The sequence below is a fragment of the Capra hircus genome, chromosome 25 (genome assembly GCF_001704415.2).
Source record: "Capra hircus breed San Clemente chromosome 25, ASM170441v1, whole genome shotgun sequence".
Lineage (NCBI taxonomy): Eukaryota > Metazoa > Chordata > Mammalia > Artiodactyla > Bovidae > Capra > Capra hircus.
In genome coordinates, this window is record NC_030832.1 from 6,381,559 (window position 1) to 6,406,205 (window position 24,647).

The window sequence follows — 24,647 nt, forward strand, 5'->3', positions numbered from 1 at the left end:
GCCTTCTCCACCCAGGTGATTCTAGTGGTAAAGAAACCACTTGCCCATGCAGGAGACACAGGAGACGTGGGTTAGATCCCTGGGTCTTAGTGCTACATTCTAATAATAATTATTTACTTTATTGTATACTAGGACTTCCCTGATGGCTCAGGGGGTAAAAACTCTGCCTGCAATGCAGGAGACACAACAGACCTGGGTTCGTTCCCCGGGTCAAGAAGATCCTCTGAAGGAGGGAATGGCTACCTACTCCAGTATTCTTGTCTGGAGAATCCCATGGACAGCAGAGCCTGGTGGGCTACAGTCCACGGGGTCGTAAAAAGTTGGACACAACTGAGCACTTATATATCCGTTGTTTACTGTGAGCCTGCAAAACAGTTATTAAAAACCCATTTTGCAGATAAGGCAATAGAGGTTGCGTGGAGAACTAATTTGCTCCACGACACACAGCCGTCCTGGAGCCCAGGTCTGTGACCCACGTGGTTCGGATCCTAGACTCTAGCTCTTCATCAGTTCTCGGCACTGTCTTATCACCAAGGAGAATTTTAAAGCAACCGACAAAGTGATCAGAATGCAACTCTTCCATGGACTGGCTGTTCTCAAACTTTGCCAGCATTTCTTAAACTATGTATCAGAAACCACTTTTATTAGAATTGCCTGGTATGCTTGTCACAAAGGTGCATCCCTGGCTTCCGTCAGTGATGGGGTAGTAAATGTTTAACTGTCCTCGGCCACTGACAGGGCAGGAAGGGCTCAGGAGACTTTTCCAGTTTCCGTGGTGTAAATACTTCCCCCATGACCAATTTCAAGCTACTAGTGCCTTGTCACTGAATGAAGAGTTGGCTGAAGATGCACAGTAGCAAAACATTACGTAGAATTTCTACCATTCAGGTATTAAAGAAACAGAAAGAAATTTCAAAGGCATCTCGTAAATTATCATAAATTATCATATTTACATACTATCGTATTACTGTATTTACATATTATCATATTTATGTATTATCATATTACTGTATCATAAATTAGTAAGGGGTTAGTAAACAAAAATTAGGAAGCAGAGTTTGAATACTTAGGACCTTTTAATATATTTTATTTCAAGGTGGGTTTATATCATTTCATTTTTTAACTGAAGTACGATTGCTTTATAAGGTTGTGTTAGTTTCTGCTGCACAACAAAGAGAATGAGCAGTCTGGACACGTGTCCCCTCCCTCTTGAGCTTCGGTCCCGTCCGCCCCCATCTCGCCTCGAGGCCATCACAGAGCACCGAGCTGAGCTCCCTGCACTACACGGCAGCTTCCCACTAGCTAACGATTTTGCACACAGTAGTGTGTATATGTTAGTGCTACTGGCTCAATTCATCCCACCCTCTTATTTAATTTTTTTCAAGGCTGTGTTCAACAACAGGCTCACAATAGCTCTGACAAATGAACCATTGGTTCTCACCATTCCATGGGGAGAGGCTGCAGCCTCCCTTTGTGTATGTATGCTTAATTGCTCAGCCGTGTCCCTCTCTTTGCGACCCCATGGACTGTAGCCCACCAGGCTCCTCTGTTCGTGGAATATTCCAGGCAAGAATACTGGAGTGGGTTGCCATGCCCTCCACCAGGGGATCTTCCCGACCCAGGGATTGAACCCTCGTCTCTTGCATCTTCCGCATTGACAGGCGGATTCTTTACCACTAGCACCACTTGGGAAGCCCACAGCACCCCTTGGCTTCATATTTATTTTTTTTTTTAATTTTAAAATCTTTAATTCTTACATGCGTTCCCACCCAAACATGAACCCCCCTCCCACCTCCCTCCCCACAACATCTCTCTGGGTCATCCCCATGCGCCTGCCCCAAGCAAGCACCCCTTGGCTTCAGACTAAGGAAAATCAGCAGTGGAAAGGCTAGGACCCTGGAATCTGCATTTCCAAGGAGTTCCCCAGGTGATCCTGCTCTGGGCTCAGATTCCAGAGCCAGTGCCCTAAGCCTCTTTCAGAGCATCTTTGGAGTAAGCGGACGAAAATAACCTGTAACAGGACAAGCATCTAGAAAACGTAGATGGGGATCCATATCCCTAGTGGATGCTCATCTGCAGTTCAGCAAAATGAACTCCACTGTTACTCGTCTTAAAAGATTTTTCTAAAAATTGCATAAAAATATTGCAGAGCTCTATTTTATTTTGCCCTTCAGTGAAGGATGGTTGCTCTCTGTGAAAGCGCAGGCAGTAAATCGTGTTCCCCTCCCAGTCAGCAGAGGAGGAAGGTTCAGAGGCCTCTCCTGAAAGGTTTAGGCAAAGATAACAAAATGTCAGGAAAGCTGCAGGGCAGGGCTGAATGGAAAAGAAGGCTGGTAATCTCAGATTCAATATGAAAAGATCAAAAGCATCAAATAATCAGTCAGAGGTGAGCCTCCCCATCAGAATGTTCCATCAGCCTTGGAATTCAACCTTGTCATTGTATTAGGAGGTATACATTATACAGCTCCCTTTCTCTCTTGCTCTTTCTGTCTCTCTTTCTCATATACATACGTGTGTGTGTGTGTGTGTGTGTGTGTGTGTGTGTGTGTGTGTGTGTGTGTGTGTGTGTGTGTGTGTGTATGCTCTGCTTGGCTGCTCAGTTGTGTCCAACTCCTTACAACCCCATGGACTGTAGCCCGCCAGGCTCATTTGTCCATGGAATTCTCCAGGCCAGAATACTGAAGTGGGTTACTATGCCCTCCTCCAGGGGATCTTCCCAACCCAGGGATCAAACTCAGGTCTCCCACGTTCCATGCAGATTCTTTACCATCGGAGTCACCAAGGAAGCCCAAGAATACTGGAGTGGGTAGCCTATCCCTTCTCCAGGGTATTTTCCTGACCCAGGAATTGAACTGGGGTCTCCTGCATTCCAGGCGGCTTCTTTACCAGCTGAGCTACCAAGGAAGCCCCTCTCTATTTGACCTCATAGAGAAAGCTAGGTGCATCTGAGATCCATAAGAAGTTCTTGTATGACTAACTGTTCAAAACCATTTGAGAAACCTTTTGAAAAATCACCTGCCTCCACCCTTCCCCACCCTATCCCCACCCTCATCAGCCTTAAAAATACATGTCTCCTTTTTAGGTAGAGGAATTAATTCAGAGAGATGGTATACCCCTCAAAATCAAGGGTAATCCCATAGCTGTGTGCAAACCCAGATATACACAAGATCCAACCCAGGGCTTGGGGATTGTCCTCTAAATGGTGGTTTTGCTTTTTGAAGGTGTCTCAAGAGGGTTGCGGTGCCGTGACTAATGTTTACTCAGCGCTCACAAAAACACCTCAAGTCACTGGTCATCCCTGTGCGTGCATTGTGGTTTTAATCCTCCCCATCTCCTGGTTCTTTTCCAGTCACGTTAAAGGTAGTCCATCAGTGCACTTTGGAGGAATGAATTCATAGGAGGTGAGGTGTAGAGGGGCCGTGTGACAAGTCCAAGGTCGTATACCTGGGAATAGAGCTCCACTTTCATTTGGTTTCTTAGTCCGGACATGAAAGCTCAACACTGCTGCCTCCCTAAAGAACATAACAGTGACTCTGAGATACATCAGAGTCACCCGTGAGGAATGATTATAAATGATTCGTCTTGGGTCCAGGATTGTGAGTAATTGGTTGTGGGGCAGGGCCGAGAAACCTGCATTTTCAGCTAACTTCCCCAGGTCACTTAGATGTGGTCTGAATATGCCTGTAGATAGATTGGTGTTGTTCACACAACACTCTCTACCTCTCCAACCATAGGCGAACCGTCCACCTTTCAGAACACAAAACCTGCATTTCGCTAGGAGGACCAACAACATCAACCCGCTGGATCTCTCCTGCCAGTCTTCCCACTCACCCTTCCTGAGTCACAGAGCCTTGACTAGTCAACTTTATAGGTACCTGGAAGCCCAGCAAATTCAATGCTGTCATGTTTTCAGATGACTTAAATTTCAATCCAGAAACAGGACACAGTGAGAGATGGACAAAAGTTGGGCTTGAATCCAAGTCTCTTGAATTGAAGGACCTCAAATGACTAAAGGTTCAATGGCTGTAGTCCAGTGACGACAGGTCTCCCCTGTAGCTCATGCAGTACAGAATCTGCCTGTTGCAGGAGACCTGGGTTTGATCCCTGGGCTGGGAAGATCCTCTGGAGAAGGGAATGGCAATCTACTCCAGTATTTTTGCCTGGAGAATCCAATGGACAGAGAAGCCTGGTGGGCTACAGTCCGTGGGATCCCAAAGTGTTGGACACGACTGAGCAACTAACGCTGCTACTACCAATGAGTAAACAAGCTTTCTAGTCACTACATTGGTTTCCATGTTCTCCTCTGCTGTGTGGGAGCATCTTGCGTTTCCCTTTAACCCACAAAAATGGAAATCGTTGCTCATAGATACACAACATCCTGAAGTAGTCAAAGCACTTTCTGGGACATAATTCCATTTGCTTCTCTCTGACCCAGGAGGGAGGTGGTATCATGTTCCTTAAATAGATGAAGAGTTGGAGACTCTGAGAAGGCAGGTGACTTGCCCTAGGTCATGCAGCATGACATCTACCACCAAAATCTTATCTCTTGCAGCCTCACCCTCTTCTTAGAGCTATGAATGACGTATTTAGATGAGATGGCCCAGGACTGGCAGCTCTTTCTCCTTCTTCTCACCGCCTTTGGCTGCCTTCATGGGCAACAGAGGCAGTTGTTGTTCAGTCACTCAGTTGTGGCAACTCTTTGTGACCCCATACACTGCAGCACACCAGGCTTCCCTGTCCTCACTACCTCCTGGAGTTTGCTCAGATTCATGTCCATTGAGTCGACGGTGCCATTCACCTATCTCATTCTCTCCCCTTCTCCTCCTGCCCTCAACCTTTCCCAGCATCAGGATCTTTTCCAATGAATTGGTTCTTCGCATCAGGTGGCCAAAGTATTGGAGCTTCAGCTTCAGGCCTTCCAGTGAATATTCAGGGTTGACTTCCTTTAGGATGGACTGGATTGATCTCCTTGCAGTCCCAGGGACTCAACAGAGGCAGATCAGCCATCAGTTTACTAAGCAGACCTTTAAGGAAAAGTTTGCTCTCTGTCTAGGTAAAGAGCAAACTCCAAGGGAGATGCAGGCGTGTCTACTTTCAGAGTACACGTCTTAGTATTTCTATTTCCTGATGTATATTTAGACTCCTCCCCATCTACCAGTACACTAGAAATTAGCCTTCTTGTGAATAAGATTTGGAACTCAGAAGGAGCCAGAACCGTGTCCATTTGTAGAAATCACATACATAATGAGACAGAATTCTTTAGCTCTTGAGTGTCAGAATAGACAGCGCCACGTTCACACACGCACACACACACACACAAACACACACACACACACACAAAACCACATCCACCTACGCCTTGGAAACATCTACATATATCTTGGAAACACATCCACCTATGTCTTGGAAACACATCCACCTATGTCTTGGAACCACATCCACCTACGCCTTGGAAATATCCACCTATGTCTTGGAACCAAGTCCACCTACGCCTTGGAACCACGTCCACCTACGCCTTGGAAACATCCACCTATGTCTTGGAACCACATCCATCTATGTCTGAGACACTGAGAAAACTCCAGTAGTCCTAGAACAAAACCCCTGGAATGCTTGTCTCTTTGTTTCAAGCATTTATACAAAGAAAGGTCATTAATAAGGCAAATCCAGGGATTTTAGCTGAGATCAGTTTCGTCTTAAATCCATCACTCATTTTCTGCAGCCAGATTGTGCTGTCAGCAGTTTTCTTAGGCCTGGGGAATGAACACCATGCATAGGTCTGCCATTTGGTTAAATTAAATACATGTGGGGGGGGGGGGTGGAATCTTTGAGGATTTGAAGATTCATTGCAAAATAGCCACCTTTTTTTTTTCTTTTTAAACCGACCTTGATTTCTGAGTGAGACGGAGGATTAAAGACAACACGGGGACTCAGGTGGGATGAGAGGAGAGCCGTAGGAGAGTCTCTCCTGGAGGGGGAGGCTGGGGGTCGCTGTCTCTTTCAGGCTGTGTGCTTGCTGGGCTGAAGAAGAAGCCTTATCTTGATGATGCCGTCAAAGCAGGAGAAGGCGGCACAGTTTCTGCAAGAACTTGACACATTCCTTGAATCATTTGGGCCCCAGGATGTCATTAACAGAGGATTCACGCCTGCTTCTTACCTGGGGGTTTATAAAAGTGGAGGTGTGCTGGCGTAGTTAGAAACAGCAGGATGGGAAAGGACTGTCATGGAGAACGCATCCAGGTGCCCACCCTCTGCTCCCTGTGGTCCCCCTGGCTCCTGGAGGAGCCTGAAGTTCAGAGGAAGGATGGGAAGGGGTTCTGAGGCTGTCCAGGAAGCCTAGTGCTCAAGGAGGGGACCCTGCTTATAAGGAGAGTTGGGAGTGTTGAAGACACAGGGCGCTGGGCCACAGTAGAAGTTGAATGGGGCGGGGGCAGGGGGGAGGTGGCTGATCATGGCTCCAAGTAACCCAAACGTGCTGACCCCTCAGGCCCCTCCACCCTCACCAAAGCCACCAGGGGCACACGCGCTCCAGCTGAAAGACAGAGAAAGCCCAGCAGGGCACCTGTTTCTCCCCATCGAGAAGCATCTTGTTTCTTTGAATGTCCTCCACCTCCCGCATCCTTTCTTCCAACCCCTGCCCCAAAGGACAAGCCCTAACGGGTCCCAGGGTGGACCTCCTCTCACGAGTGCTGGAATGGGCGGGGCAGAGAGGCAGGGAACACGCCCTGCTATTGCAGGTCCATCGGGGCAGGTTTGCAGCACTCAGCAGTGGGTTTGCATCTCACGGACTTTGGAGGTCCTTGAAAGTGGACCTGGCTGTTTTAAATCACCAGGTGATCAGAGAGTTGTCACATGGTCTTCATGTATCATTCAGGGGTTTGACCCAGGAAATCGGTCCCACCCACCCTGCCACTGTGCCTCCCGTGTAATGACTGAGCATCCCAAAGAAGCTCTGAGCTCTCTGAACCTCAGATTCCTTGATCATAAAATGGGAACAAACAGTAGAATCTTCTTCTCTGAGTCATCAGGTGATGCAGTGAGCTTATCGGAGTGCCAGTCATTCAGCTAATCTTTATTAACTGGCTGTCAGGTGTCAGACACTGTTCTAGCTGTCCATCACCATAATAATTATGTGTTAGTTGCTCAGTCATGTCTAGCTCTTTGCTAACCCACGGACTGTAGCCCCATCCTCCAACCAGGCTCCTCTGTCGTTGGGATTCTCCAGGCAAGAATACGGGAGTGGGTTGCCATTCCCTTCTCCGGGGAGTCTTCCTGACCCAAGGATCAAACACGTGTCTCCTGCATTGCAGGCGCGTTCTTTACCGTTTGAGCCACCAGGGAAGCCCTTTAGGGCAAAACACCTTTTCTTATTCCTAGGTATTTGCAGGCTCTGCTAAACGTTGCTGTGGACTGAATTGGTTCTCCCCAACCCTGCCCCCGTCCCCTTGCCTCCCGCCCAAATTTGTCTGTTCGAACCCTAACCCGCTGATGTTATTTGGAGATGGGGGCTTCAGGGAGTTATTGAGTTTAGATGACATCATGAGGGTGGGATCCTCCTGATTGCGTAAGTACTCTTAGAATAGGAACTGAGAGAGGCCATCCCCTCTCTGGGGCTCCCCAGATTGCATTAGTGGTAAAGAAGCCACCTGCTAATGCAGAAGACACAAGAGACACCACGGGTTTGATTTCTGGGTCGGGAAGATTCCCTACAGGAGGAAATAGCCACCCCCTCCAGCACTCTTGCCTGGAAAATCACTTGGACAGAGAAGCTACAGTGCATGGGGCCGCAAAGAGTTGGGCATGACTGAGCACATATGCGCTTATCCCACCTCCACTGTTTGGGGACATAGCAAACACATTTGCCAGAAGGTGGCAAGCCACAAGAGTGCTCTCACAAGAAACCTAACATGCTGGCACCTTGATCATGGGCTTTGCAGCCTGCAGAAGCATGAGAAATAAGTGTTTGTGGGTTCAACCACCCAGTCTGTGATATTTTGTTACAGCAGCCAGCACTGACTAATACAGACACATTGGCAGCTCATCTCCATTACAGATGTGTTCGGTGCTTGGCCCTTTTCCGCTCATCCTATTCTTTCAAAGACTTAAAAAAAAAAAAAAAGCTAAAATATATTGAGTCGTCCTGTGTCTGTCCTCTAGTCCTTCTCCTTTCCTAGGAATTTCATCATTCTAGCAGAGCGTTGAATCTGAGTTGAAAGAAATGCAACATGTTTCTTAATTCTGTGTCACCTGGCTACAGAATCAGCCCAGCTGAATCAGGAAGGAGGCATTAACTCCATCCAAAGCTGTGTGATTAACTTATTTGTTTGCCTAAAGAGCTAAAGTGGAAAGAAAGAAAAAAAAAGCAGGAAGCAGAGTGAATCCGCACAGGCCCCGTTTTGAAGTTGGATGGATTTCTAGAGAACCCGAGATGAGGGTTTTAATGCACATTTCCCGGGCTTACCACGATTATTACTTTTAATGGAAAATCGCTTTGCACCATCTTGCTTCGTTTTAAATGGAGAGTGTGTAATATTGTCTAACGCCAGGGTAGGAAGTCGATTTAGTATGCATGCTTTTCTCCCCTCTTCACTCCTTTCCGTGGTCCTTTGTGCACATTCAGTACAGTTACATTTTTGCTTAGAACATGTATATTTTCCCCCTGAACTTTTCTCGATTGCTTTTTTATCAAGTTTACAAATCAAATCAAATAGGTATATTGCAAAGCTCCGCAATATTATTTTCGGAGCCTATAGTGCAATGTATTGAATTACGCTAGTCTGTGCTCTTCCGCTGCTGCTCTCCGTGGATTGAGAGAGAGGGTCGGCGGATCCTCTAAATTCACCCGGCATTCCTGGCTAAATCAAGACTGCTCTTCAGGCTGCGAGAAGAGGCAGGCCAAGTGTTCGTTGCACAAATCAATTTGGTCCCAAGTACATCGCAGTGGCTACTCAACTATCTCTCCCAGTAATATTGTCAACTTAATCAAATAATGCCTCCAAGACACTCAGCTTTTCTCTCGGAGAAATAAACTTGATTGGTGGGGAGGGAGAAGCAGCTGGCTATTCAAAAGTACACTTTTTATTTATCACCACTGAGAGCTTTGTGTGTGAAGGTGGGGGATGCCCTTAGCAGAGGGAAGATGCTGAATATTCAGTAGGCTGACCGGGAGGTGGGGCAGGGTAGGGCTCTTACTGCCTCAGGGTTGAGTCTTGGATGGTCTGTTTTGATACCTTCATGGCAGAGTGAGAGATGCTCAGCAGGAAAGAAGATGGACCCAGAGAATGTTCCTGGAATTACTCAGTAAAGTACCTACTATGTAATGTGGGCTTCCCAGGTGGTGCCAGTGGTAAAGAATCCACCTGCCAATGCAGGAGATTCAAGAGATGGCGAGTTTGATCCTTGGGTCCAGGGGGTCTCAGAATTGGACACAGTTGAGCAACTGAGCCCACAGTGCGTGCTCAGTACCTTGGTTGTGTCTGACTCTTTGGGACCCCATGGACTGTAGCCCTCCAGGCTCCTCTGTCCATGGGATTCTCCAGGCAAGAATACTGGCTTGGGTTGCCATGCCCTCCTCCAGGGGATCTTCCCAACCCGGGGAGTGAACTTATGTCTCTGTTATCTTTTGCATTGGGATTCTTTACCACTAGTGCCACCTGGGGAAAGCCCTTTTCCTATGCTTCTCCTCCCAGAGATCTGGTCATCCCGTTTCACAGGTGAACTCCGCAGAGTCCCTGGGCTGGGAGAGAGGAGACCATAGAGGGCGGGGCCACAATCTGAAAGGCGCGGATTCCTGCATGACCATGCGTGCTCTCTCCAACAATCGTCCCTGGATTGGTCGATATTAAAATCCAGTTTCACCAGGATTAGCCTTGGGTTGCTCAGAGCTATTCATTGAATTAGGAACGATTATAGCAGAGGGAGCCCCACGGTTCTTTATTAAGGTTTTCTTTCTTTTTTTTTTTTTTTAACGGAAGCACTAAGCAATCAGGAGATTAAAGAGCTGGTGGTGTTTTCTTAACATTTATAACCTGCGCTGATATCTGGGGAGTTTGTTTATTAGGAAAAATTCCAAGGTACACATTCTGCCTCCTAATAGGGCCCTCGAACTGGACCAGAGCAGGAGCGGGCTTTGCTGTTCTAATGAGTTTATTTGGGAACCTCTGCCAAGAGCTTCCTGGAAATCTACCTCTGGAGTTAATGGGCTTTACATGATGTAGGTTCCCTGGTGGCTCAGATGGTAAAGAATCTACCTTCAATGCTGGAGACCTGAGTTCAATCTCTGGGTCAGGAGAATCCCCTGGAGAAGGGAATGGCAACCCATGCCAGTATTCTTGCTTGAATTCCATGGACAGTCCTCTGGTGGGCTACAGTATTTGGTGTTGCAAAGAGTCGGACAGGACTGAGGGATGAACACACACAGGGTCCTTCAACCTTTCCTGCAATGATGAGGAAGCTGCATTTCAGAGTCATCGACATCCATGGGCCTGAGAAATAAAGAACAAAGCTGGTGATTATTAATCCTGTTCATAATAAAGATGACGATGATCCCATTTCTTCATGGCGCTTTGATTTCATGACCCTGCACTAAAGGATCTAGACAGAGATGCATTTATCATTTTGGTTGTTCAGTCGCCAAGTTGTATCTGACTCTTTGGGACCCCTTGGACTGCAGCACGCCAGGCTTCCTCTGTCCTTCACTATCTCCCATAGTTTGCTCAAAGTCATGTCCATTGAATTGGTGATGCCATCCAACCATCTCATCCTCTGTTGCCTCCTTCTCCTCCTGCCCTCAATCTTTCCCAGCACCAGGGTTTTTCTAATGAGTTGGCTCTTCTCATCAAGTGGCCAGAGTATTGGAGCTTCAGCATCAGTTTCAGTTATTCCAAGGAATGTTCAGGGTTTATCATTTTATCCAAGTTGGAACTAAGACCCAGAGACATGAAGTCAGGATTCATGCAACTCACTCGTGGCAAAACCACGTTTGTTCATGTATGCCTCAGATATTTACAGAGAACTTACCACGTGTGTATGCCACAGATATTTACAGAGAACTTACCACGTGTGCTAGGTGAGCGGTTTTAATTGGTGCAGTTTTGCTCCCCGGGACCTTTGAAGCCTCGAAGAGATTTTCAGTTGTCCTAGCCCCAGGGCAGGACTACTGACATCTAGTGGGTGGAGGTCAGGGATGCTACTGGACATCTTATGGTTCACCAGGTGATCCCCACATCACAGAATTAAGGAACCCCCAGTGTCAACAGTTCTGTTGTAGAGAAACTCTGCTCTAAGAGGTAAGAGGTAGGTGCATAGAGGTTCTGCCTTCCCTGTTCTCATGTGCTGTGCATTCTGGAAGAGAAGACAGATTATAGAAATTAACAGAAGCATGTAATGTAAAAGCAAGAAGTGGTGTGTGTTGCGCAAGAACAATAGGCATGAAGAGAGGAGATGCTGACGCAGCTGCTTTATTTATTTACTTATTTATTTATTTTTTTGCTGAAGGATAGTTGACCCACAATGTTGTGGGGAGAGAATTATCCAGGCAAGGGGACAGATAAACAGGTGTGAAGACTAAGGAATGTACTGAGTGTTGAAGGGCACGCTAAGAGGCTCGTGAGCAAAATGGGGGAATACCAGGAGACAGGGGGTCAAGGCAGCATCTCTTAAATCAGGGTGAGTGTCTGGCCTGGAAGGTTCTGAGAGGGACAACACCCCAGCCATTCTGCCTACACCACTAACATCCTTACTCATCTCAATTTCCTTCCATCTCTGAGCAAGTGGAACAGTATTAATTTGCTTGGTTTTTAAGTTCCACCTTCTGATCTTCCAGACATGGTTACGAGGTACATTTCTAATTCAGCTGGGTCTCACTTTAGAGCCAAAGTGACTTTAAAAAAATCAGACACGGATAAATCAAGAGTTCTTCTTTCAGTGATTAATTCCCACTAAGCTTTGACACGAAGCAGCCTTGGGGAATGTAACCGGAAGCCTGGTAGATCCTGCCTTTCAAAAAGACATGTTCTAGATGGTTCACTCCGTTAGTGAGTCTTGTAGCTTTTTCACATTGCTTTATTTTTGTCTTTAGAAATCTCACCCTGTGCTTTTGCCATAGGCTTTAGTGGACTCCTCAGGGATGCTTGTCCATCTGTGTGAGGAACCTGCAGGCAGGTCTTCATCTTTCAAGTGCTGGTGGCCTTTCTGGAGGCTTCTCAGCCCAGCTGAAGGTCATCACTGCATTCAGGGGCGAGTACAGAAAGGGGTCTTGGAGCTTGTGTTTGAAGGGAAAGCTCGAATCTCTTTTCATTTTGCTGTTCAGTTCAATTTAGTCACTCAGTCATGTCTAACTCTTTGGGACCCCATGGACTGCAGCAGGCCAGGCCTCCCTGTCCATCACCGACTCCCAGAGTTTACTCAAACTCATTGAGTCGGTGATGCCATCCAATTATCTCATCCTCTGTCATCCCCTTCTCCTGCTTTCAATCTTTCCCAGCATCAGGGTCTTTTCAAATGAGTCAGCTCTTCACATCAGGTGGCCAAAGTATTAAGTCATAAGTCATGTGTGACTGTTGTAATCCCATGTATTGTGGCCCTCCAGGCTCCTGTCTGTGAGATTTCCCAGGCAAGAATCCTAGAGTGGGTTGCCATTTCCTTCTTCAGGGGATCTTCCTGACCCAGGGATTGAACCCACGTCTCCTGCATTGGCAGGCAGGTTCTTTACTACTGAGCCATCTGAGAAGTGAGAACTCATCAGACTGACCAGTGTGATAGCTGAGAACCCGGGGACAGCTCTGGTGGGGGCATTCTCCTTTCTTCTGCATCTGGGTTGCGGCCAGCCCTTTTGAGAGCCTCATACCACCAGGACTGCTTAAAAAGTACAACTGCGCCTTGATAATTCTTGATAACAGTTACTCATTTTCCGAGCATTTCCCATCTGTTTGCTTAGCAGGGGACTTCGTGGGTTGAACGAAGGCCTTCAAATATGTGTCCATGTTCTGACCTTCGTAAACCTGGGGATGTGACCTTATTTGGAAAAATAAAAGGTCTTTACAGATGCAATTAGGTTAAGGATCTCAAGACCAGATCAGCCTCAATTTAGTGTGAGCTCTAAATCCAGTGCCCTTAATGTCCTTATAAGAAGAAAAAACGCCGAGGGAGACTTGAATCTCAGACACTCAGAGGGAAGAAAGCCAAACAGAGATGAGAGACTCTGGCAGTGCAGCTCAGGCGAGCCAAGAAGCCACCAGTGGCTGGAAGAACAAGGAAGGACATCCCCCTGGGGGTCTCTGGCCAGAGCGGGACCCTGGGGGCATCTTCGCTGTACTTTTCTGGCCCTTGCAACTGAGAGTCCACTGCTGTTGCTTTAAGTCACTAGGTTTTGGGTAATTGCTTAGGAGACCAATACAGGGATATGAAACTCCGAGTATGCGCTGAATATGTTTTCCCTGAAAGTTCCCAGCAAAAAGGAAACGTCACAGCCTGAAATACTCAAGATGAGGGGTCAATACAGGTCATTCCCATAGCTCTGACCGCTTGCGAGATCGCGGCTTTGTCGTAGCTTCTTTTGTTTGCCTCGTACTCCATATAGTCCTCATCACATCACAACATACAAGCGGGCCTGCTCAGTCTTTTAGATTGCCTCCTTATGCTTCTTCATCAGCCTCTGGATACTGATACCCTCCCTCTTCCCTTTCCTTTTCCATGCCCCTGTTGTTGAGTCACTAAGTCATGTCCAGCTCCTTGCAACACCATGAGCTATAGCCCACCAGGCTCCTCTGTCCTGTGAGATTCTCCAGGCAAGAATCCTGGAGTGGGTTGCGATTTCCTTCTGCAGGGGATCTTCCCGACCCAGGGATCGGAGCCATGTCTCATGAAGGCAGCTTCTTTTACCACTGAGCCACCAGAGAAGCTCCCTATGATATCTGAAATAACTTTTTGGTTTAGTTTTTTTCTTTGTTTCTGTGTTATCTTTAAAAATTACTTTTAACACACAGGTATGCCGGCGCAGCTGTTTCTGAGCATTTTTCGTATTTGTGCCCAGCGCACAGTGATCAATTGAGCGTTGCGTGTTTTTATCAAAGGAAACAACACAAAGATTTCTCCAAAGTCCTGTTTGACTAAAGATGATTAATTTAAATTTTCACATGAGCAGCATAATGCTGTTAATCATTTAATATGTTTAATCGTAATCTCTGTAATTCCTAATTAGGTTTATTAAACTGAAACATCCAACAGTTACACACAAATCCAAATCTTAAGTTTCCTTCTTGGGAGGAGAAGGAGCAGGTTTTCATTTGCATTTGAACAGCAGCTTCTGACTGAAGGGGAAAAGTGGGTTGAAGGCCTGAGAACTAGCGTGCTGCTTCTGCAAACTGAAGAGTCTTGTGTTTGACCAGTAAGACCCCCCAGCCCCTCGGAAAGTGACAGTCTCACGATTCAAGGTCATTTCTGTCTCGTGGCTGTGTCTCCAGACCTCATATTGTGCATGTATGTGTGCTCACTTGCTTAGTCATGTCTGAGTCTTTGTGATCCCATGGACAGAGGTGCCTGGCGGGCTACAGCTCCTCTGTCCATGGGATTCTCCAGGCAAGAGTATTAGAATGGGTTGCTATTTCCTCCTCCAGGAGATCTTCTTGACCCAGGTTATTGAACCCATGTCTCTTGTGTCTCCTGCCTCGGCAGGCAGATTCTTTACCACTGCACCACCTGGGAAGCCCCAGGAAGACCTGGCACAGCCAAAACCTATAAATAAATATATACATATCCAGGTTACAAGTGTCAAAGTTGTAATATTGTTCCTCTCACTTGGGGGGAGCAAAGGAGACAGCTCACTCCTCCCTTCACTGGTTTCTTCCTTGACTCCTAACGCATTCACCCCTTCAGTCGGTGAGTCAGCCAGCCAGGAGGCAGACGTTTGTCATTTCTCCAGCATGGCTCAGCCTGTGTCTCATGCTGGTCATGCCACCGCCCTGCTATGGTCCTTAAGGAAAAATTGTATCCTCTTGATCTACCCTCAGGGTTCTTTAGGTTCCCCCCCTGCCTCCCTCTGCTGGGTCCTCTCCCGCCCTTCCGTCATGCACGCTCCCTCCGACCAGTGACATGGAGGTCTGCCTGCAGTCCCAATCTCAAAGGAGTGCCAGTGAGGTGTGAGTTAAAGTGAGATCTTAGTGCCCTGCCCAGGAATTAAACTGGGTAGCCTGGATGAAAACCATGACTCCTAGCCACTAGTCCCCAGGGGCTAGAGGCTAGAAGCAAAATTTCCCGGGCCCTTGCCCCATTGAAAAATGCATTTCTCAAGGAGGCAAAAACTGTAGAAAGAGGTACAAAATTTATGATTAGAGACACGGCACAACCAAGTTGGAGAGCACACAGAGAAGCAGTTTGTTAAGACAGAAGCAAGGCAGAGATACACACCCAAAGGGAAAGGGTGTCGGCGTCCCCCCTAATGAGGAGTGCATTAAAGAGGCAGTTAAGCCATTTATGTAGGGCATTTCTGCCAGATCTTTGTTTACCTTTGGCCAGTTCTCTCGTTTCTTTTCCCACTCCTGACCTGCCTAGGACCCTCCCCAACATGCCTGTGAAACTTTTTCCCAAGATAGATTTTTCCTAGAGGCCAGTGCGGGGCTGGGGTGGTGGGGGGTGCTTGGCATCACATATTATGGGGTGGTACCCCCTCCATTTCAACCTCCAAGGAGCCTTTCTGGGCATGTGTAGTGTCTCCCTTGCCCCAAGGATGGAAAATATGTGACCTCTTGATCCTTTGCTCAAATTGGGTTTAGTCCCTCTCTGTCCTTGCCATAGCTGTTAATGTCCCCAGGAGACAAAGTTTGGCTATTGTTTGGCTGTTGTTTCCTATTTTAAAGTGCACACAGGAGGCTGGTTGTAAATATCTAGCCTGAAGCCCACCTGCCCCCTTCCTCAGGAGATGTAAAAAGGAGGCTAGCTGTACATGCCTAGCTTGGAGCCTGTCTGTCTCCTGCTCAGTCCCCTAAATCCAGAATTCGCCTCTCTGCATCTTGGCACATACTTTGCGCTCCACTGGTGCAGCATCACCTTTTCTCTTAGAGATGTCCCACTAAAAGCGTAACCTCCAGACTCAGCAAGCCTGAGGAACCACCAGCCATACGGTTTAGAGTGACAACCCCCTGAGGGTCACTCTGACCCTCTTAATAGTCTGTTCAACCATTGCCTTTTCTGCCTCCTTCTCTTCTACTAAGCTAGACACTGTGCATGCTTTGGAGGATGAACTTATGTGCCTAGTGGATAGTAGTTGCTCAGGAAAGATGTGTTGACCAAGCAAATGGGAACCTTCCCTTCATGTTTCCTTAATGAGGCTTTTTACACCTCTCCTTTGACATTTTTGGGGCCTCCCTGGTGGCTCAGCTGGTAAAGAATCCACCTGCAATGTGGGAGACCTGGATTCAGTCCCTGGGTTGGGAGGATCTCCTGGAGAAGGGAACAGCTACCCACTCGAGTATTCTGGCCTGGAGAACTCCATGGACTATTCCATGGGGTCGCAAGGAGGCGGACACAACTGAGCGACTTTCACTCTCACTCTCACTCTCACTTTGACATTTTTTGTAAAAATCACCATCATTCTGAAAAATGCCTTGTCTTCCACTTATTGATTCTATCTTGTGCTGGGAACTGTGTTTGGTTGTCACAGAGCCTTATACGGTATGCACCATTGTTATTATCTAACTCAATGGATATAAATTTGCGCAAACTTTGGGAGACAGTGGAGGACAGAGGAGCCTGGAATCAGCTGTCCTTGGGGTCCCAAAGAGTCAGACATGACTTAGCGACTGAACAACAGCATTCTTACTACTCATTTTTCATCCTTTTTATTAGATCCAGCAGCATTAGGAATATGACCAAGTGCATTATCTTCTTGACACAACCCTTGGAAGTTGAAGAAAGTATCTGGTAGGGCTTTGGATACCAAAGAAGCTTGGAGGCATAGTAGGCCAACTACCAGAATGTCTTACCTTACAAACACAATTCAGTGTGTGTTAGGAAGGAGATTTCAATGAAACCTGTCGATAAGGACAAGGGTTGATGAGAAAGTCACTGATTCTGTCCATGTTAGTAGTTTTGTCCTAGTTGTATGCGTCTAAGTTGCTCCTGTACAAGGGGACGATCTCTCCTTCCTAAGTTTGATGGCCTTTTCACGGATTTTCCATCATGTTTTAGCGAAGCAGACGTCTCATGTGAACGGCGTCTACTGCCACCTAGAGGCAGTACATGCTAATTGCAGAGAAAGCATCTAGAAGCATCTCTGAAATGTTGAAACTCTAGAACTGAGCATATGGAAGTGGCCTAGATGATTAAATCAAATGTTACTGTGACTTTTCTCCTGGTTCCTGCCTCAGTGGGGGTATCATTGTAATATCATGTTATCCAGGCTTTTCCTTGGAGGATGGGACTGAGTGGGAGTCAGAGTAACAAATTATACTAATTATACTGATAATGCCATTGTCAACACCAACTTGAGCCAATATGACTTTCTAATATAGGCACTGTGTGTCTTCGTTGTCCAACATGGAAGCCACAGCCACGTGTGGCCTCTAAACACTCAAAAATGTGGCTGCTGTGAGGGAGGGGCTGAATTTCCCATTTGATTTAATTTTAATTCATTTCCGTTTAAAGAGCCACATGGGGCCAACTGTCATGAACAACACAGGTCTGCAAAATCAAGAAAGGAAAAATTAAAACCTTGAAAAAGTTCAAGTCCATCAGATACTTACTTGGACTTCAGAATACCAAACAGCCTTTTCAAATATTTTATGAGATTTACTAATGTTTTTATCTGTACAGCCTTGGCAATTAAGTAGGCATATTTTACGATTTTGAACAGCCTGGATGAAAGAAGGATTCTCCTTTCTAGATGCAGCTTTCTCTAATTACCTACTGAAACTGCCTGCCCCTCAGTCCCAGCGAGTCCTTGCCCTTACTTTATCCCCCTCCCTCTTATCGCCTTCCTCCAGCTCTGTATTTCTTTAGTTTGTTGTCTGTCTGATTCTTCCCTGGTAAGAATTAGATCCGTGATAGTGAGGATCTCTGCTCCTTTGCTCATGGCTGAATCCTGGATCTCTGATGGCCACTCAGTGGTCTTTCAAGAAATCTTTGCTGGATGAATGAATGATTCAGCAGTTTCTTGCTGTATTATTCCTTTGTTCTGGCATTTTTCTACCATTTTGAGGGAGCAAAAGCACACTGGATATATGTGGAATCTAGAAAAAATGGTATAGACGAACATATTTGCAAAGCAGGAGTAGGGACACAGACGTAGAGAACAAACGTACGGATACCAAGTGGGGACGGTGCAGGGAGGGGTGAGTTGGGAGACTGGAATTGACGTATATGCACTGTTGATGCCAGGCATCATAATACGCTATTGATGATATGCATAACCTAGATAACTAATGAGAACCTACTGTATAGCTCAGGGAACTCTACTCAGTGCTCTGTGGTGACCTAAATGGGAAGGAAATCCTAAAAAGTGGGGATATATGTATATGTATAGCTGATTCACTTTGTGGTACAGCGGAAACTAACACAACACTAAAGCTACTCTATGCCTATACATATATTTATGGAAAGCACGCCCAGGTCCACTCAGAGCCTCTTTGCTTTGCTCTTGTTCTTTTAGCAGACAGATGACGCAGCGCCCACGGATGGCCAGCCCCAGACACAGCCTTCTGAAAACACGGAAAACAAGTCCCAGCCCAAGAGGCTGCATGTCTCCAACATCCCCTTCCGGTTCCGGGATCCGGACCTCCGACAAATGTTTGGCGTAAGTACTGCCTTTCTTCTCCTCTGCAGTGGCCGCTCTGGGGTCCCCAGAGCCCTCCCCTCCTCATGTAATTTCTTGGTATTCATAATACGAAGTGAGCAGGGGTTGGGGGAAGGCATTTTAGATCCTATCTGTGGGTATTCCTTGGCCAGGATCTCCATGATTTTAGTATAAACTTTTCTGCTATGTTCACCATGTTTGCACTTGGACCAATGGTACTTCTTCAAGTTAGTAACTTGTATGTCAAATGGAAAATAGGCTCCCAGGGGCTTGAAACAAGCTCATTGCTGATCCCCCGTCAAGAGCCTGGGGACCCATGTGACAGCTAACATAGTTACGGGTCATCTTACTTTTTCTCCCTATGGTGATTGCCAAATTATTGGGAAGAGTGACTCATAACATATTTCTGCAGACCTTGCTCTTTCCCAGGTACTGAGCATCTAAATCTCAGAGGTGATTGTAGAGAATAATTAGTTCTGCATAAAGCCTCCTTAAAACAAAACCACTGCAGATTTCAGAGTCTGACTTGTATCCTGCCATATACGTTCTTCTGGAATCCATGGTGAGGATTCAGAGATTTAACTTATAAGATTATATGCCACAAATGACAGTCTTGCCCAAGCACCATGGCGGAACAGCAAGCAAGGCAGAAGCCACCACCAACCCAGAGAAAAGGAATGATAGAGTCACTTGCTCAGGGGACACTGTGACCCTGATTCTCTTTTTGGAATGACCTTTGCACCATCCACCTTGGGAAGGGATGAGCTTGCCACCTCTTTGGGCTCAGTTCCACCAAAGGACAAAGCTATGACAGAGCTTGGATAGCATTCATTTTTTGCAAATACAGTCACAGTCCCTTTGTCTATGTCGGCCCAGCATTGGTGGGAAATGTCTGTGGATTCAATGAACAAAACTACATTCTTAACGTTCTACTTGGAGTAAAGGTTGGCTGCCCAGAGAGTCCCCCTCTAAGAGCTTTTGGATGGGTGCAGAGATGGCAAAAGGAATAAGAAGAGGCTCAACTTTCCAAGTCTAGTCTGGGCCAGGTAGACCTCATTGTCCATATGATAACACCAGCTCTGTGTCATCATTCCGCGATGGTGGGGTGAACGCGCATGTTTTCTTTAGCATGCATGATGTTTATCAAGTATGCATCGGACACAAAAGCCAAAAAGTGTCCTCATAGTTAAGATACCCAGGCCTGAATCCTGACATTTCAGTGGAAAAGGTCAGCTTGTGCTCTTTTATCTCTCTCATTTGGTAATAACCTTGAGTTGAGCCTCTAACTCTTGCAGAGCAGAGATACCCTCGGGCAATTTCAGGTCAAAGATGACTTTGAAAAGTGCAGAGCATTCAGAGTTAAAGTCGAGGTTAAGTGTGTGTGAAGTGAGGAGACCAGGTTTGAATGATGGGCAGCCTGAGGAATTAGATCCCTTTTGTCAGGTCTGGTTCGAAAGTCGTCTCGCTCTTCAGTCTGTCTTAACTCATCAAGTGTCACTGGGATGTTGACTTGGAATTCGGTCCTCTTAATGACCATCCTGTGCTCTTTTCGGGTGTCGCTCATTGCAGTAGACCCCGACTCCCACCCCGGAGGATGGCTATGCGCTCTCTGGTCTTCTTGATTATCTTGAAAGTGACCAGCGGTCTCCACTGCAAAGGCATTCAAAATATTCAGAGCTAGATGCCAAAACCAGATCCTACGTGCATGAATATCTGAGCCTCTCTGTTCTTACTGGGTGGTGCAGGAGAGGTGGTACAGAGCAAAGTCTTGCCAAAAGAATGGTCGCGCTACCAGTTGTCAAACCTTGATCAGAATCTACTAGTTTCAGAGCTACTGTTTGTAAAAGTCAGAATTTTCAAGCAACTGACAAGATGTCGATTTGACAAGATGATGGATACACTCAGGATCCATCTATCCGTTCAGGAAATGCAGCACACAGTCATCCTGAAATTAATTCAGTTCCTCACAAGCTGCCTCTGCGCCCATTTTTAAAAGTATGCAGGATTTTTTGGTGGGCTTTGTGACCACCCATTCCAGTATTCTTGCTGGGAAAATTCCATGGACAGAGAAGCCTGGTAGGCTACAGTCCACAGGGTCGCAAAGAGTCAGACACGACTGAGCATGCTTCTGCGCACACACTTCTGTAACAATCATCCAGCACCTACAGATTCCTGGACTCTGCGATAACTCTGAGGCCTTCTTGGTTGACAACCACCATTCTGAAGACATGGAATTTTAATCCTGCAAGATCTATTCTTCCTGGGCAGACGTCAGTGGTGGCCACCCCGCTCTGCATGGGTGCTACATTTACCAACATGAATCACGTGAAAAGGCATCTTTAAACATTCTGACTGGCTCCCCACTCTCCAGCTGAGAGAATTAAGCTTGGTTTCCTCTTTCAGGTCACAGTTACTCCAAGAAATTGCATTTTAATCCCAATCAGCTGTTTTCCACATCACTGGGATGTGAGATGTCATCTCTCCTTTTCTTGCTCTATTTTGCCCTAGTTCCTTGTAGCAGAGGCTACGAGGGGAGAGACAGCAGAGAAAAACTCTCACGAAGATTTGTTTGCATTTTTCTTCTTGGTCTCTTTTGTTCTGTATGGCCGTGGGGACTGCAAACCAAAACCACAGCACAAGAGTAAAGAGACTTTCTTTCCCAAAGTCCCTGACACCCGGCAATGCTCTGAACAGGTTCTGTATCCATGCATCGTTCAGCCGTGATGTTTGCAACCCCTACATGCCTATCGGTTACCGCAGGTGCCTCAGTGTTTCATTTTAAACGGTGGCTTTGGTGCCTCCTTGTCACAATCCTGATTTCCCTTCTTCCGCAGTTCACTTTGTATCCTCTACGTCCTCCTCTTTCAGATGAAACGTGTTCCAGTATTTGGCATGAAACCATCCAGATCATCTTAGATTTCCTAGGGTTACCCTTTCAGATGGAACATCCCTTGGTCAAAAAATTTGGTGGCCACTACATCCAAAGCAGAGGCCAGAGCATCTTCCGTTATTCATTTTTGGCTACTCTAGGTCTTCGTGGCTGCGCGTGGGCTTTCTCCAGCTGTGGCAACCAGGGGTGTCCTGGTATCTCCTTGTGGTGGCCTCTCCTGTTGCAGAGCACGGGCTGTAGGGCATGTGGGCTTCAGTAGCTGGGGCACGTGGGCTTAGTTGCCCCGTGGCATGTGAGGTCTTCCCTGACTAGGGATCGAACCCATGTCCCCTGCATTGGCAGGCGGATTCTTAACCACTGGACCACCCAGGGAAGTGCAGAATCCAGAGTCTTTTTTAAAAGATCAATTGGCATGTGAAAGAATGGATCTCTTATATTCTCAGGGGCCTTGGTGCTGGAGGTTTCACTGGAAAGGATGTGGATTCTGGCCCTGCTGCCTTCTTCTTGAACATGTCAGAGGTCGCAAAAGAGCATGCCTTTCCTTTCCATTTGAATTCTCCATGGGCTGATGCAAGCATTGTATGGATTGCCAGCACATTAATCATGTCTTGGTCTTGAATAAAAAGCTCAGGTGAACCTAGCATTTAAAAGTAAGCATTTGTGAGTGAGAGAGATAGTTATGGGCTTCCCGGGTAGCTCGATGGGTCAAGAACCTGCTGGCAATGCAGGAGACACAGGAGATGTGAGTTCGATCCCTGGGTCGGGAAGATCCCCTGGAGGAGGGTGTAGCAACCCACTACAGTATTCTTGCCTGGAGAATCCCATGGACAAGAGGAGCCTGGAGGGCTATAGTCCATGGGGTCACAAAGAGTCAGACACGATTGAAGTGATTGAGCAGACATGCTTGCACGCGGAAGTGGTTCTAGATTTAGACCACCGAGACGAGCCGTTGTATCCTAGAGCTGTCTTCAGTAACAGCTACTCAGGGAGTCCTGGGTTCAGATTTTACCTCATGCTTGTCCGTGTGACAGTCCTGCTTTCATTATCAAAATACAGGCCTTCTGGGCATGAATATGACCCACCGAAGTCTCTGTTGTCACCAAAGACAGGTTACGTGGCTTTCAGAACACTCAGAAGAAACTTGCATTAAAAGTAGAAGAAGAAGGAGAAGGGGCTCTTATGATGACTTTTTAAATGACAAAACAGATATTTTCAGACATGGCAGGGTGCCTCCTCCTGTTCCCACATCCGAAACGTGAAGACGGCCCTAAGAAAACAAAACCAATACAATATTGTAAAGTTAAAAAAAAAAAAAAAAAAAACCTTTCAAAAAAAAAATAAATAAAAGAAATGGAAATTTAAAAAAATTAAATGAATATAGAAAAAATGAAAACTAGGGTGTTGCCTTTTCTTCGCTTTCATGCTCATTCTTTGGACTAAGCTTACTTTCATGTTTTATGCTGTATCCGTTGAACACCTTTCAAAGGTTTTCAGAGAAATGTCATTTGATCTGAGCCGGTCTAAACATGGGCGGTACGTCTTGGCCCAAGTGTGTGCCTACAAGCTCCTGGATTTTAACCTTGAAGCATCTGTCGAGACCCCTCCGGTGGAAACTGAGACTTTTGTTGAACACGGCTGAATGCCGGTGTTGGGCAAATAGATCCTAGTTATGTCTGCGAATGAGTCGTGTCTATTTAAATTGAAAATGTGCCAGCTGTGTTTACATCATTAGTACCAAACTTCCCAATTAAACTGTTGATACTATAAATATAGTACACAACTGCCTTAGAAAGGGGGCTTACATCAGCATTCTTCTTACGGCTTGTTTCACTGGCTTTGAGAAACTTCCACCCCGTGGCAACTGCCAAAGAGACAAACGTTGGAGACATTTCAGGGCATGCGGTGCCGTTGTTCCGTTTAGGGAATGACACATGCGGAGATCACTCTTTGATTGGTGCTGGCTCAGCCGGCAGCTTCCCAGGTGGCTCAGTGTTAAAGAATCTTCCTGCCAGTGCGGAAGACACAGAAGACTTGGGTTCGATCCCTGAATCAGAAAGATCTCTTGGAGGAAGGCATGACAGCCCAGTCCAGGAATCTTGCCTGGAGAACACCATGGACAGAGGAGCCTGGTGGGGCTACAGTCCATGGGGTCACAAAGAATCAGACACAACTGAGCAATTGAGCATACGTGTATCTCAATCAGATCTTTTTTCTTTCTTTCTTTCTCGTATTTATTCCACTCATCCACATATTCCCAATCCCCGTTTACTGGCGTTGACTTAATATAGTTATGAGGTGGATATTTCCCATGTGTAAGGAGCATGGTGGAAACCAAGCAGGACCCCATGAGGTTTCTAGGCACAAAAGGCTTTCTGCGTCCCCTTCTCCGATGGGCAGGTTCAAACAGTTGTGCATCAAGAAAGGGAGGGGAGGCCAAGAAAAGGAAGGATCAGTGAAGAAACCATAGTGTAGCTTTGGGGCAGGTCTTGGTTTCCTCATAAGGGATACGCATAGCAGTATCTTTGAGCTCTTCAGCAGAACTATAACCTCCAACAAATGGAAGATGTTAACTATTTGATGCATCTCTCCTCATTCCAGAGAAACTCACAGTTCGCCCATCACCACCTGAGACCAAGTGATCTCTTCAACCAGAACTTATTTTAAAGGAAATGCGTTTGTGTTGACTGCTTCGAGAAGGTTCTGTGGATGACATTTGCTTGTTGGTTTTAGAGGAAGTCCTTTCCAAGTTTCTCTATCCATAAATATGTGTGCTTCCTGTCTCTTAGGCCTGAAATATACATGGTAGCATCTGTGTGGACTGAATATCCTAAGGGGGTCATATCAGAATGATGGCTTCTCAGAGAGTCGCAAAGCTAAAGGATTTTTTTTTTTAACCATGGAATTCACTTTGCCTTTAAACGCAAATCTTGCATTTCTCAAATCTGAAAATCATCTTCTCTTTTTAACAGTTTT

At 46.4% G+C, this 24,647-nt stretch overlaps 1 protein-coding gene across 7 annotated transcripts in view; it reads left to right on the forward strand.

Moving 5' to 3' along the window:
* The window catches only part of RBFOX1 (RNA binding protein, fox-1 homolog 1), a 1,098,419-nt gene that overhangs the window by 938,045 nt on the left and 135,727 nt on the right, over nt 1-24,647 (forward strand). For all 7 annotated transcript variants that reach the window (XM_018040930.1, XM_018040927.1, XM_018040928.1 and 4 more), the window contains one exon: nt 18,641-18,784. In XM_018040930.1, coding sequence (XP_017896419.1) covers nt 18,641-18,784 — 144 coding nt within the window. The remainder of the gene's footprint in view (nt 1-18,640; nt 18,785-24,647) is intronic.